Source organism: Mauremys mutica, chromosome 17 (genome assembly GCF_020497125.1).
Source record: "Mauremys mutica isolate MM-2020 ecotype Southern chromosome 17, ASM2049712v1, whole genome shotgun sequence".
NCBI lineage: Eukaryota > Metazoa > Chordata > Testudines > Geoemydidae > Mauremys > Mauremys mutica.
Genome location: NC_059088.1, coordinates 14,312,216 through 14,327,928, shown reverse-complemented (window position 1 = coordinate 14,327,928; position 15,713 = coordinate 14,312,216). Strand labels below are relative to the sequence as shown.

General features: G+C 45.1%; 1 protein-coding gene across 1 annotated transcript in view; it reads right to left on the bottom strand.

Moving 5' to 3' along the window:
• Positions 1-15,713, bottom strand: part of LOC123352006 — a 63,957-nt gene that overhangs the window by 30,037 nt on the left and 18,207 nt on the right. Inside the window, exon 2 of the mRNA XM_044991690.1 lies at positions 2,930-3,032. Coding sequence (XP_044847625.1) covers positions 2,930-3,008 — 79 coding nt within the window. The 5' untranslated portion in view covers positions 3,009-3,032. The remainder of the gene's footprint in view (positions 1-2,929; positions 3,033-15,713) is intronic.

The window sequence follows — 15,713 nt, the reverse complement described above, 5'->3', positions numbered from 1 at the left end:
CTGGCCAGCCGGTTCCGGCCAGAGGAGTGCTGAGAGGAGAGGAGACCCAGGCCTTCCTGTTTACAACCCTGTTTACCTGGAGAGAAGACAATGGACAGAGGTGAGGCTTGAGGCTGGGGATATCAGAGGCCCAGGTGGCAAGCAGGGGAGCTCTGGGTTGGAGAGGGGAAGCAGGCAGAACCCACCTGGATACAGGGAGACTGGGATGTGCTGTTCTTGTGAGAGGCCAGGCCTGAGGCCTTGAGAGTTTCCTGTGCTGTGTTCAACTCTCAATAAACACTCCTGTTTTATGCTGGCTGAGAGTCGCTCCGGGCTAGAGAACAGGGTTGCATCTACCACTTCGGGGGTGAGGAGGCCCGGGGCGTTCAGAGCGCGTGGACTCTCTGAGGGGGATCACGGCGAGAGACAGACGTGCTAAGGCTCAGAGAGGTGCGGCTCCAGGAGGTGGAGGGGCCTGACCCCGAGAGAGAGTGGACCTCCGGTAAGGGCATATGTTGCAGTCCGCCCCAGGGAGCGGGGGCTAGTTTGTGACTGGCAGTAGCTTACGACTGAGGTGAGGTGGGGATAGGGGGTGGGAGTTTCCCGGGGAGGGGAGACCCCGAGACTGACGGGTGCCAGTTGCCAGTACCCCAGTGGAAAGAGGCTCCAGATTCCACGAAGGGACATGGGGGCCCAGCGGTAGCGAGACGCCGGTTGACAGAGGGAGCTCTGGAGGCTGGAAGCTAATTCCCTGAGAGACCAGCAGGAGGCACCACAGCGGTGAGTCTCGCGTCCTTACAGTCACACAAGCAGCAGCACAACGCAGATTGGAAGGGTGCTCAACTCTGAAGGCAGCACCATTTCCAGCAGCAACACAGAAGAGAGGATGGCACCGGTATGCTATGATATGGAAACATGACCCCCAGGATCCTGATCCTGTTGCAGGCCTGATTTAGAAAAAGACGACCACAGTGTTGCTCTATCACTTTTAATAGTGGGGGTGCTGAAAGCCAGCCCCTATCCCCCCCCTCTTCCCCGTCTTCCCCCAGAGCTAGTGCCCCGAGCAGGGCCTTGTCTCTAGGAGGGGGAGACCCGGATGTGGTAAGGAGGATGAGGCTTGGGCCACTGTTGGGGCTGGCACGGGGACAGGAGCAGAACTCTGGATGTGGGTGACAGATTTGACCGTGGGCGTGGGGCCATTAGCGAAATCCTGGGCACGGACCCAGCATCCATGACCCCACGTTCGGGGTTGGGAATGGAGCCGTGGGTAAAACCTCGTGGGGCTGCAGCACCCCCAACACCCATAGTTCCTGCACCTATGTACGACCATATATCCTTCTGACCTTGTGAGATTATCAGAAACACTAATTATGCTTATCGCCTCTTCACTAACTGTTGGTCACTGTGTGAAGTGTTGATGATAATGTGTCACTGTAGCGTGGTAGTAACCCGGCTCCTGCCCCGATGAGCTCTTGGAGATACCTGGGCTGATCGGGAAAGTAGCCACAGTTGGGCCACACCCCAATCAGGCAACTGCTGGCCCTATAAAAAGGCTGTGAGTCAGGAGCTCAGGAGACTCTCTCTCTAGCCTTTGAGAGGGAGGGTCCTGGCTGCTGGGAGCTGAGGAAGGCACCTGGAGTGGAGCAGGGCTGGGGGAAGGCCAAGGGAGCTGGGGAGCTCCGGCCTGGAAACCCCCCAGGCTGCAGCCTAGTACAAGTCCAAACAGGTCCTGGGGTTGCAGGGGACAGCCCAAGGCTAGGCAGAGGCAGCAGGTCCACACCCAACCTTGTCTATGATGAGTGGCCTATGCTGCAATCCGCCCCAGGGAGCGGGGGCTAGTTGTTGACTGGCAGTAGCCTACGACTGAGGTGATAGGGGGTTGGGAGCAGCACAACGCTCCAGAGTTGTTCCTCTGGAATCTTAATAATGTGTGAGTCGAGGGAGAGTTCTGAGCTGCTGCTGTTTGATTCTCTTATTCTCATGAAAGAGGTTGCAACATGGATACCAGTTCTATAACTTGGCATTTTAACATCTGAGATGAGCGATCATATTTGTGCCCCCTGCATAGGATTACATTTTTATTCCAGCTCCCAACCTGCCGTACAATACCCACTCCCACTCTACCCACTCCCGCATTGGTTGTTGAATTTTTATCCTGCTGCCACTGTTACAGCTGCAGGTCTTGTGGGACGTGTGGCATCCCAGCGACTCCTGCAGCGAGACTAGCATATCATACTTTTCACAATCCCAGCGGTGCCTCCAAGAATGTAAGGGAGTTTTATGGGCTGCCATACCTCTAAGTGCAGCAAAATGTCAGCACAAACCCTTACCTGCTGTCTCTCTGCTTTGGCTGCAGAGGGTTTCAATGGTTTGGGTTCTTAGCTTCTAAGTGCTTGTGCCTCCATCTGACTGTTTAAGGGTTTCAGGAACCCGACATTACATATCTTGTACATATGCTTTTCTGACATCTCCATAATGGATGAACCAACAATCAAGGCACACTTTATTTACAAGGGTAAATATAAAGGAAGCATATAAAGGGAAGGGGAAGATGGATTTGCACTGAGTACATCATTAACACCACACAACCTGCAAGTAACCCAACCCTCCAGGAGAATTTCCCTGGATTCATGAATATAGTGTTTTCCACAGTAGTGCGCTCTCTAATGTGGAGGGATCCATGTACCTTGATCAGGACCGAAGATACTTGAGTGCTGAGGGGTGAGGAGGGCGCCAATTCACCTAGGAGGCCAACCTCTCTTTGGCAGCAATAGGCATTTCTCACATTGGAAAAAGTCCCCATAACATATAGGGCCTCCTACGTGTTTCCAAATCCAGTTGCTATCTCTGAGAGTAGTCCAGCAACCCTCTTTCACAGCAAAGTAGGCAACAACTCAGGCAGGGAGAGATAGTCAGGGGATCACCCACACTCACTCCTACAGCAACTTACCTGCCGGACACTTAGCTTCCTCTGTCAGCATGTTGTCAACATTGAGGATGGTGACTGCTTCGTCCTCCTTTTTCTCCATAAACTGCTCCAGCAACTTGTCTGCCTGGGAATAGGAGATCACACATGGTGCTTAGCACTCAGCACTGAGTTATTCCTGAGTGAGTGCCAAGGGCGGCCCATCCATATAGGCAAACTAGATGGTCGCCTAGGATGCCAAGTTAAATGGGGCAGCACATTCAAGGAAAAAAAATCAAATAAAAAAAAATGAAAATGAAAACAAATGAAAATGATGAAAAAAATACAAATAAAATAATGATGTCATTATTTCAATTCCCGTGCACATACAGAGGAAATATGAATTATAATTCATTGCTCTACATTTCTGAGAATTTATTAATATGTCAAATCTTTTATTTACTGCAAAAATAAATAATATTTTAGCAAAAAAAATTCAATTTGCGATGTAGGGTCAAGATGACCCACTCCACAGTTTTGATAAGCAATAACTCAGCCAAAATGAAACATATCCACCAGAGGCAAGAGCTGCAACACTAGTGACACATAACTAAAATATACATCAATGTTGCAGAGCCAGAAATTCATGTAGATCAGCGATATCGCGAGTTGATACATGCCAAATGGTCATTTTAACACACGTTGCAGGTAGATGGTTAAAAACTGAGTGAATACTGTGGACAATTGTGTTTCTTGGTGCCAAAGAATAAAGAATAACATCTTTCAGCATTATAAATCCAAAATGTGAGTATCTTTAAGCGTTATTAAACCTTAGCGTTATTATCGGGCTGTATAATTATGAACTTTTCTTTGTTATAACTGGTTCACATGTAATAAATATGTCCCATAAAAGAAAAGTAACAGCATTAATGCTTAATAAACTACGAAATCGATGACATCACACTCCAAGTGAGTAACCGTGAGGAAGGGAATTACTTTCCAAACAACCGGTGTCAGGTTATAACGTCAAAAAAGGTCATTTTGTCTCCATGTAAATGCAGTAACTCACTGTTTTAATAAGTAAGTGAGTATATGTTACTAATCATTGAACCTTTAAGCAGTGAAAAGACGTGTTGGGATGGCTGCAATGTGGTTTAAATCGCCAACCATGTGATGTATAATGCTTGCAGTTGGGAGCACAGTACATAACAATAGTCAAATGCCACATGGCAGAAAGAGGAAAAAGAAAACCCTCAGGAGCTGAGTATTGTAAACAAAAGGCTGAGAAGGAAAAGGACCAAGCAAAACAGCAGGGATCCTTCCTGAAATATCTTCTCTTTAATTCAAATAAAGATGGAAGCAGTTCACAGCATCCAGATAAAGGAATTTTACTTGGAGAGGAGGTTAGCTCACGTCTGCATGGACACAGTTTGGAATATCAAGATGAAGGTTTATTACTTCGAGATGAGGGTAGCTCACATCCAGAAAAAAGCAGTTTGGAAACTTAAGATGATGGAAACTTACTTCTAGATGAAGCAGCTCACAGCATCAGACTGATACGGAAGTGGAGAAAATTTATTCACCTTCAGAGACACATGCAGAAATTGAAGTAAATGAAGTAGAAGGAAGAAAGGATGAGGAAGTTACAAACAAGTTACAGTATGGGGATCCAGCTTCATGGCCCAGATGTGATGACAGTGTGCGGCAAATTCTCGTGGAACATGGACCCAAACAAGGTCATGAAATTTCCGTCCCTAAGGATGGAAATAAAAGAAAATTCTCTGCTCAGCATTACAAGAGGAAACTCATTAATGGGAAAGAAATTCATCGAAACTGGTTACAATACTCAGTGTCGAAGGACTCTGTGTTTTGCTTTTGCTGCAAGTTGTTTAGAAATCAAGCAATTGGTACATTACTTACTGAAAATGGTTTGAAGGATGGAAAAACATCTCTTCAATTCTCTCTTCACATGAAAGAAGTACAGAACATTTGGAATGTTTTCAAAATTGGAAAGAACTTGAATTACGATTGAAAAAAGGAAAAACTATTGCTGAAGAAAATTTATGTGTGATCAAGGAAAAAGAAGAATATTGGCAACAAATGTTAGAGCGTCTCATTGCTTAATTGAGAGTTCTCGGTGGGCAAAATTTATCATTCCTCAGCTGCAGTTGAAATGAAAATTTATACACTCCAGGTAATGGAAACTTTTTAAAATGTGTTGAATACCTAGCTTTGTTTAAGCCAGTCATAAAGGAGCATATACGTAAAATAACTGATCATGAAACACAGGTTCATTACTTCGGAAAAAATATGCAGAATGAACTGACCCAAAGCCTAGCAAATGCCATTAAAAAGAAAATTGTAGAAGCTGCTCATTCTGCAAATTACTTTTCAATAATACTGGACTGTACACCAGATGTGAGTCATGTTGAACAAATGACGATGATAATTCATTTTGTGGATATGGAAAAGTCTGCAGATGAAAAATCTGCAGTTGAAGTGCTCATAAAGGAACATTTTGGGGGTTTCTTAGCACTGATGGAGATGACTGGAGCTTTTATGACTGAAACTATTCTACAAGAGCTTGAAACAATGTCATTATCTGTTGAAAACTTACATCCCCAAGGCTACGATAATGGGAGTAATATGAAGGATAAAGACAATGGTGTGCAAAGAAGAATGATGGAAATCAATCCTAGGGCCTTTTTCGTTCCTTGCAGTGCGCATTCACTGAATTTGGTTGTCAATGATGCTGCTAGATGCTGTTTGGAGGCAAGCAGTTTCTTTGACCTGATGCAGCATGTTTATGTGTTTTTCTCAGGCTCAACATGCCGTTGGGAGATTCTGACTCGCCATGTGAATTCTCTAACTGTGAAACTACTTAGTCAGACAAGATGGGAGAGTCGCATTGATGTTTTGAAGCCTCTTCGCTATGAACTTGGATCTGTCGAAGTGGGTATTCACCCACGAAAGCTCATGCTCCAAAACGTCTGTTAGCCTATAAGGTGCCACAGGATTCTTTGCTGCATTCATGATGCCCTAATTGAAATTTCTGATGATACTGGATCATCTGGCAATATGGCATGTTCAGATGCAGAAGCTCTTGCAAATGGCCTTTCCAAGTTCAAATTTGTGTCTTCACTCATTTTGTGGTATAATATCCTTTTTGAGATTAACCTCACTAGTAAGCAGCTTCAGGGAAAGAACTTGAACACACATTCTGCTATTCAAAAACTGCAGCAAACTAAAAATATCCTGGAGGAATTCAGAAGTGATAAAGGGTTTGAAAGAACACTGGTAGATTCTCTCGAGCTTGCCGAAGAAATAGACTTTCTGACAGAATTTGAACCAGAGCCAGTTCACATTTGGCAAAAGAAACAGCAGTTTTCATATGAAGGACGAGACACACTCATTCAGAACCCCAAACACAGGTTCAAAGTGAAATTCTATTTTGCAGTCCTTGATACAGCTATTCATTCGGTTGATGAAAGATTTCAACAGATGCAGCAGCTAGAGTCAGTATTTGGTTTTCTCTATGATATCCACAGCTTGCAAAAGAAAACAGCAAATCAGATAAGAGAATTTTGTATAAAACTGGAGTCGGCATTGACTCATGAAAATTCAAAAGACAGTGATGCTATAGTGGGGAGGGATAGCTCAGTGGTTTGAGCATTGGTCTGCTAAACCCAGGGTTGTGAGTTCAATCCCTGAGGAGACCACTTAAGAATCTGGGGCAAAAATTGGTCCTGCTAGTGAAGGCAGGGGGCTAGACTCAATGACAAGGTCCCTTCCAGTTCTAGGAGATTGGTATAGCTCCAATTATTATTACAGGCTTGTGCAGTGAACTTCAGGCTTTTTCAAGACAACTTAAGAAACATTCCACTCCTGAAGAAATACTGAAGTTTACTTGTGAAAATAAACTCACAGACAGTTTTCCAAACATTTTGATAGCTCTGTGCATTCTTTTAACTTTGCCAGTTTCCATAGCTAGTGGGGAGCGTAACTTCTCAAAGTTAAAATTGATAAAAAACATATCTGTGTTCAACAATAGTGCAAGAGAGACTTGTTGGACTTGTCACAATGTCAATAGAGGTATGAAATAGCTGGAAAACTGGATCTAAAAGAACTAATGACTGAATTTTCAAAACTTAAAGAAAGAAAAGTCGTTTTAAGAGCACAGAGGGTTTTTTTATTTGGAGTGTTTTGTAAAGTGTTTATTTGGAATTAATTTCATTGAAGAGTTGTCATTTCTTTCTATATTGGATGTGGTGGTAGTGGCAGTTAAAGCAGGATAGCACAATGGATTATTTTGGATAGTAATAATAAAAATTATAATTAAGATTTTTAATGCATTTTTATTTGAAATCAGACTGAAATATCATCTAGCTGTCGTGTACAAATCTATTCTGAAAATTGTGTCTCTCTATTTTATCTGATCTCAGAAACATTGGTTGGACAGATGGACAAACCGAAAAATTAAGCCTCTGTTTTAAAAAAAAACCTCACTTAAAAACATTAAAAGGAAAAAAGGGGCAAAATGTTTCCCAGTTTACCAAAAACTTCAGCCTAGATCTGCCCTTAGGGTTTGGGGCTGGGGACACCGATTGCATGGTTCACCTAGGGCGCCAATTGCTGGCAGCTACTCTAGGGCCACCCTGGTGAGCGCCAATATGCCAGTCTCTCAGGGGAAGGCAGCCTGCCAGAGGGACCTTAGATACCAATTCAGAAACTCCATCAATGAAAATCTTCCCCCGGACATCGACTGAAGGCGGTGATTTGTAGTGGATGGAGCACAAGTGCACAGAAGGCCATTGCCGTGCAATTACTCTGCCAATCTGGTAGCTCTGAACTAACCTCTCAGAGCAGGAAAATGTCATTTACCCTGGTGCCCAGCCCTAGCCACTCAAACTGCACCCCCTGCATTCAGTCAGTGCCTCTGAAAACTCAGCTTCTCTCCCTCAACTCATAGACTCATAGACTTTAAGATCAGAAGGGACCATTATGATCATCTAGTCTAACCTCCTGCACAATGCAGGCCACAGAATCTCACCCATCCACTTCAATAACAAACCCCTAACCTATAACATAAGAACAGCCATACCAGGTCAGACCAAAGGTCCATCTAGCCCAGTATCTGTCTACCGACAGTGGCCAATGCCAGGTGCCCCAGAGGGAGTGAACCTAACAGGCAATGATCAAGTGATCTCTCTCCTGCCATCCATCTCCATCCTCTGACGAACAGAGGCTAGGGACACCATTCTTACCCATCCTGGCTAATAGCCATTTATGGACTTAGCCACCATGAATTTATCCAGTTCCCTTTTAAACACTGTTATAGTCCTAGCCTTCACAACCTCCTCAGGTAAGGAGTTCCACAAGCTGACTGTGTGCTGCGTGAAGAAGAACTTCCTTTTATTTGTTTTAAACCTGCTGCCCATTAATTTCATTTGGTGACCCCTAGTTCTTGTATTATGGGAATAAGTAAATAACTTTTCCTTAACCTATGTCTGAGTTACTGAAGTCCTCAAATTGTGGTTTGAAGACCTCAAGGTGCAGAGAATCCTCCTGCAAGTGACCCGTGCCCCATGCTGCAGAGGAAGGCGAAAAACCTCCAGGGCCTCTGCCAATCTGCCCTGGAGGAAAATTCCTTCCTGACCCCAAATATGGCGATCAGTTAAACCCTGAGCATGTGGGCAAGACTCACCAGCCAGCACTCAGGAAAGAATTCTCTGTAGTAACTCAGATCCCATCCCATCACAGACCACTGGGCATACTCACCTGCTGATAATCAAAGCTCAATTGCCAAATTAATTGCCAAAATTAGGCTATCCCATCATACCATCCCCTCCATAAACTTATCAAGCTTAGTCTTGAAGCCAGATATGTCTTTTGCCCCCACTGCTCCCCTTGGAAGGCTGTTCCAGAACTTCACTCCTCTAATGGTTAGAAACCTTCGTCTGATTTCAAGTCTAAACTTCCTAGAGTCCAGTTTATGCCCATTTGTTCTTGTGTCCACATTTGTGAGTGCTCTCTCCAGATCCAGCAGAGGCAATGTTAGCTCTGTGATAGGGTCACTGTGACAGTCAATCCCACCAGGGTAACATTACAGCTAGGTGACCAGTGTGATCCAGCAGAGAATCTCTGGGCCACTGACCTCTAAAAAACTAGATTCAAAGAGTCCGCGATTCAAAAGTCAGAAGGGACCACTGTGATCATCTAGTCTGATCTCCTGTATGACACAGGCCATAGAACTGCCCTGATTTAATTCTCATTCGTACTCAAGCATATCCATTAGAAAAACACCTCATCTTGATTTTAAAATCTCCAACAATGGAGAATCCACAACAGCCTTTGGTAAGTTGTTCTATTGATTAGTTACCCTCACTTCTAAACCATGGTGCCTTATTTCCAGTCTGAATTTGTCTCACTTTGGACAAATTTGGACAAATGTGAGACAATTAGCCCAGCCTCCCACCACCAATGGGGGACATTAATCTCCCTCATTCTCTGGGCTCCTCTTTTAAGAGCAACAGTAACTATGGATTTTCTGACTCCTGAAAATTTCTCCTGATTAAAAATGTAATGTCTTGTTAATACATAGAATCATAGAATATTAGGGTGGGAAGAGACCTCAGGAGGTCATCTAGTCCAACCCCCTGCTCAAAGCAGGACCAACCCCAACTAAATCATCCCAGCCAGGGCTTTGTCAAGCCGGGCCTTAAAAACCTCTAAGGATGGAAATTCCACCTCCTCCCTAGGTAACCCATTCCAGTGCTTCACCACCCTCCTAGTGAAATAGTGTTTCCTAATATCTAACTTAGACCTCCCCCACTGCAACTTGAGACCATTACTTTTTGTTCTGTCATCTGCCACCATTGAGAGCAGCCTAGATCCATCCTCTTTGGAACCCCCTTCAGGTAGTTGAAGGCTGCTATCAAATCCCACCTCACTCTTCTCTTCTGCAGACTAAGGAAGCCCAGTTCCCTCAGCCTCTCCTCGTAAGTCATGTGTTCCAACCCCCTAATCATTTTTGTTGCCCTCCTCTGGACTCTTTCCAATTTTTCCACATCCTTTATGTAGTGTGGGGCCCAAAACTGGACACAATACTCCAGATGAGGCCTCATCAATGTCGAATCGGGAGAATGATCACGTCCCTCGATCGGCTGGCAATGCCCCATCTTATACAGCCCAAAATGTCATTAGCCTTCTTGGCATCAAGGACACACTGTCAACTCATATCTAGCTTCTTGTCCACTGTAACCCCTAGGTCCTTTTCTGTGGAACTGCTGCCTAACCATTCGGTCCCTAGTCTGTAGCAGTGCATGGGATTCTTCCATCCATGTCAGCTGACAACTCAGCAAGGAGGCCTGGCAGGTCTCCTCAGAAGCAGTTTCATTCTTGCTTTCAACAGTCCTGTGACGTTCCATTATCCCAGCCTGGCCAGTGACATGTGAGAGACCATTGTGAAAGGATGTCTGGATTCCTGCCCCCTCTCACCTTCCCTGCCTGGTGTCCTAGTGTTGGTGCATTTAGGAGACATCTCGACTTCTTGTGGGGTAGAAACCAAAGGCTCAGTAAAGTGGGCCAGGAGCTGTGGGGGCGGGGAGGGGGAGTGATTATTGCTGCTTCTCCATACATATGGGGAAACTCTGGCTCATAAAACACACCAGGGAATTAGGGAGCTGCATTATAAGAGGCCCTTGTCCCTGGACTAGAATCCTGCCTCATTTCCTGGCTCACCAGCCGGAGCAGCCAGCCACAGATGCTGCCTTCCTCACAGTGCCTCACAGTGGGTCCAGGTGAGGGGGCATGGTATATGGGAGGGGAACATCAGAGTAGGAAACACAGAACTCCTGGGGCATTACACAGACTGGGGTGCAGAAGGGCTAGTGGGGGAGAAAGACTGGGGTGGGGGCACAGGAGCTAGTGCAGTAACAACGTCGAGCAAGGAGCTGAATGGGAGTTGGGGTGCATGGTCACATGGGGACAGGAACACATGGGCATGGGGCAGATGTGCCTGACTGAATGGGAGAGGCTAGGGGTCATCCAGGGTCTGCATGGGGTTCCCCAATTCCCTAACAATCCCCCCCCAAAAAAACCAAAACTGTTCCATACTTCTCCCACCAACACCCAACAATCCTCCAGGTTCACTCTCAGGCTCCTGCCCTCTCCCTCAGCTCCTCTGTTACCCTTGACTCCCCCAAGCCTTTGCACTGATTCTAAGGGGTGCAGGAAATATGGATCTGTGTTGTAGTTTAAATGAATTATTACTGAATATTCTGTTTTAATAGTAAGGAATACTGTTCCTAGTAAGGAATCTATTTGTCAAAAAACATTTCCTGAATATTTCTTGTTGTCTGTATTATTACAGACATACTTGCTGACATGTATCTTGAAATAAATTACCAACATAATTGAAACTGACATAATTATATTGCGTTATTTTGACAAATAAAATGTGCAGAATTTTGCAGAATTTTAAAATACTGTGCACAGAATTTTTAATTTTTTGGCACAGAATTCCCCCAGAAGTAACAGTTCAGAGAAATTTCACATCCTCCTTTAAGTCTGGTCTGTTAGATCAGAGGTTTTCAAGCTTTTTTTGTTGATGGACCTATTTTGAAATGCAATGTTAATCACAGACCCCCAACTGAGAAACCGATAGGCAAAAGTATATGTGCATGTCACATAAACACATAATGCTTTAAGAAAAAGAGTACAGTAAGACCTCAGAGTTATGAACAACAGAATTACAAACTGACCAGTCAACCACACACCTCAGTTAGAACTAGAAGTACACAATCAGGCAGCATCAGAGCCCCCTCTCCCTCCACCCCCCAAAAAGGCAATACAGTACAGGACTGTGTTAAATATAAACTACTAAAAATAAAGGGAAATTAAAAAAAAAGATTAGACAAGGTAAGGAAACTGTTTCTGTACTTGCTTCATTTAAATTAGGATGATTGAAAGCAGCATTTTTCTTCTGCATAGTAAAGTTTCAAAGCTGTGTTATAAGTTATAAGTTATAAGTTTCAAAGCTGTGTAATGTTCAGTTGTAAACTTTTGAAAGAACAACCAGAACAATTTGTTCAGTTATGAAGATCTCAGAGGTATGAACAACCTCAATTCCCAACATGTTTGTAACTCTGAGATTCTACTATATAAGTACTTACAGATCTCACTGAGACTGATGTGCCTGCTTCTTACTGCAGTCTGTCTGTCCTTGGTGTGATGATTGACCCTGCAGATGTGCGGTGAGATTATTTTTAATTTTTTTTGTAATATTTTGCAGACCCCTGTGCAGTCTCTAAGGTTCCCCTAGAGTCCATGGACCTCCATTTGAGAACTACCGGTTTAGATGGCACTAGCAGGGTGCACATGAGGAGTTTTCATGTGGCTCTGCACCATTTTGCCTCCCCGAAACCTTTGGGTTTGAAACTGGGCTGAGGTCCTGTCACTGCCTCCTCCCTCTCAATTTCCAGGGAGTGAGGAGGGAAGTGACCCCACATTCCTCCATGTGTCCACCATCTTGGCTGCAGCCTGGGGTGTCCTTACCCCTAGGTTTGGTTAGGAAGTGAGCATTTGGGGGGAATCAGGGCCAGTTTATCCCCCTGCAAAATTGGTCTTAACCCAGCCACATCTCTGGGGCTCTGGTGTCCCAGGGTCTGGAGAGGCAGGGATGCAGTGTGCTCCCCGACATTGGTAGGTCCCCTCTGGAGCGCCCCCATCTCAGAGCTATGCATATGCAAAGAGCCCATTTCCACACCTGGGATCTCATTCCCCGAACAGAGTCCTTTCTTGCCTTCACTGCTTCTGGAGGGTTCTGGTTTGGGGTCTCTTAGTTATGAGAACCCACCACGTCTATGCCCACCCTCTGATCATGTGTCTTTATTACCAACAGCAGCCTTCCAGCTCTTTTACCCTTCTCTTCTGCTTGTCTCACCCCTGAACTGAGCAAACCTGTCTGACAGTTGTCATGTCCTACCAGTGTCTCCCCACGCTCATCTGAACTCTCAGCCACCATATGCCTGAGCTCTGGCTCTACGTTCCCAGGGAGGGCAGGCAGTGAGCTTTCTCCCTGGGTCACATCATAAGGCTTCAGGGAAGTTTTGCCTGAGCCAGTGTGACTCACATCTCCCGTGTGGAGATGATTGGGGCTGGGGCCATTCCTTTGACCTACTCAGCTCCAGGTGTCTGTACACAGAAAGGTATCCTGAGATTGACAGCCTTTCCTTTGTGTTGCTAGCAAGGCAGAAAAGTCCTCCTCCCTGACAGCCAAGCTATTTGCATTTTCATTAAAACGTCCACTCCGAGTCTTCTGGCCTGCTTGGTTCAACTCCTTGCACTTCAAATCATCAGCACTGTCAGCCTAGAAGTAAAGCATCAGCAGAGCAGGGCCACCAAGAGACAGAAGGCACATTTTGATGTAATGGTGTCTGCCCAGATTCACCAGGAGGGTGAGCTGGTGTGAGTCAGGGATCACAGAAGAAAGAGGGTTTGAGTGCCAAGTTACAACAGGGCCCATACAGGGTGCTTATCTGGGTATTAGAGGTTCTCTGTGATTCTCTCCTGGCCTGGCTGAGAATGGTTTTGTCCTACAGCCTCAAACTCTACCCAGGTCCTGACCCAACACAAGGTATGATCAACTCACCATTGCAAGACTGGAGCAATGACAGAGAAAAACCTGGTCCGCAAAGAGGACCAGGCTGGGGTGAGTGCTGGCGTGTGTTCCCTCAAGCTCTGGTTTAGCATATCCACATGTGGCCTTATCAAAGGTAACTGAATCAAGTGACAAGACAGAACCACTGGACGTCACCTCAACACCAGAACTTGCCCCATGTGTCTTTACTGTTCTATTCTGCTGTCTTACATGTTATGTTGTGGCTCTGGTCTGGGGGAGTTAGTAAGAAGTTCACCCCTTCCTGTGTGTGCTGGAGTTGGTACTTTCAGTACATTCCTGTGATTCTATAAGTGAGCTTCACAGCATAGTAGGCTGCCCCTCCGGCCCCCACATGCCCACTCTTACCAAAGTATCCCTGCCCAGCACTGTTAGCTCTGGGCATTTGGTGTAGTTTGGGTTTGTTGGAGGGGGCACTTTGATAAACACAGTGCTGGGGGTGCATAATTAAAGTTGTGATGTGTATTTTGTGAAGTATGGTGCTTGAGCTGTCAATGAAATCTGGCTAGAGGGGATATACCGTTAGGTGGCTTAATTTTTCCTGTCCTTGTTTTTGTAGGGTTGTATGGATGTGGCAGCCTTAACTGTTTCAAAGTGAAGTTTTCTGAGTACTAATAAGTGTCAGCATTGATAAATGTTGTTAAGCTCTAAGGTGCAGTTGCGTGCCTTAAGGGCTTTTGGAGACACAGACAATCACAAACCTTGTTAAAGTCAGTAAGTGCCTAAATCCCTCCCTGAGGATCAATGGAAGGAGCAAACAAACCCCTTTAAATAGTAAAAATAGTGGCAGCCAATAGGGATCACCTCCCAAGCCACTAGGCCACATGGCCAGGTCAGAGCTAACCTGGGAGGTTAACTGGGTCATCCTGTTGCAAATGCAGGGGCTAGGATATAGATCAGAACCTGTGTGTGTTGGAGAGAACAAGTCAGGAGAAGCAGTAATGAGTTTGACCCCGTGAGGACTCAGAGAGACAGAGCTACTTGGGCACAGAACCAAGCACCGGAGGGGCAGACGTGTGGATTTCTGAGCAAGAAAACTACCTGCTGCTGTTTGTTTCCAGTGTGTTCAGGGCAAGAGGACTCTGTGTGTCCATTCTTTGTAAATCAACAAGATTGCACCAAGAACATACCTGACTTGGCCAATTGATTTCGCATCCAAATGGAATCAATGCTACAGTCCCAAATATTGTAGATCTATGGGATCTATGGGATCTATGGGAAAGATATGCCTTGAATGATTAATAATTAATTATTCCTTCTGGCCCTCAAAAAAATTAGAAAAGCTCTCTGCATCTGTTTATCCCCAAATAGGATCCACTTATGACAATAAGAGAATGGTTCACATCATGTGACACTTTGTCTAAGCACCCACAGACCAGCCAAGGGCCCTCCACAGCTATAGAAACTGAAATGGCTAAATGAGGATGTTGTTAATCACCTAGGCAAGAATCTCTCATAATATGGTGTCATAACTATGAAGGGAAGAGTAACAGCCCTCCTGTGTACAATACTATAAAATCCCTCCTGACCAGAGACACCAAAATCCTTTTTACCTGTAAAGGGTTAAGAAGCTCAGGTCACCTGGCTGACACTTGACCCAAAGGACCAATAAGGGGACACGATACTTTCAAATCTTGATGGGGTGGGGGGGGGAGGAAGGCTTGTGCTCTTTGTTTTTGGGGGTTGTTCGCTCTTGGGACTAAAGGGGACCAGACACCAATCCACGCTCTCCAAATCTTTCTGAACCAGTCTCTCAAATTTCAAACTTGTGAGTAACAGCCAGGCAAGGCGTGTTAGCTTTATCTTTGTTTTCTCAACTTGTAAATGATCCTTTTTGCTGAGAGGATTTTACTCTGTTTGATGTAACTTTGAACCTAAGGCTAGAGGGGTTCCTCTGGACACTTTCAATCTGATTACCCTGTAAAGTTATTTTCCATCCTGATTTTACAGAGATGATTTTTACTTTTTCTTTAATTAAAAGCCTTCTTTTTAAGAACCTGATTGATTTTTCCTTGTTTTAAGATCCAAGGGTTTGAATTGGTGTTCACCAGGGAACTGGTCGAGGAGTCTCTCAAGGCTACCCAGGGAAGGGTTATAGTATGGGGGGGGGGGGGGAGAAAGTAGACAGAGTTTCCCAAATAACTCCTAAAT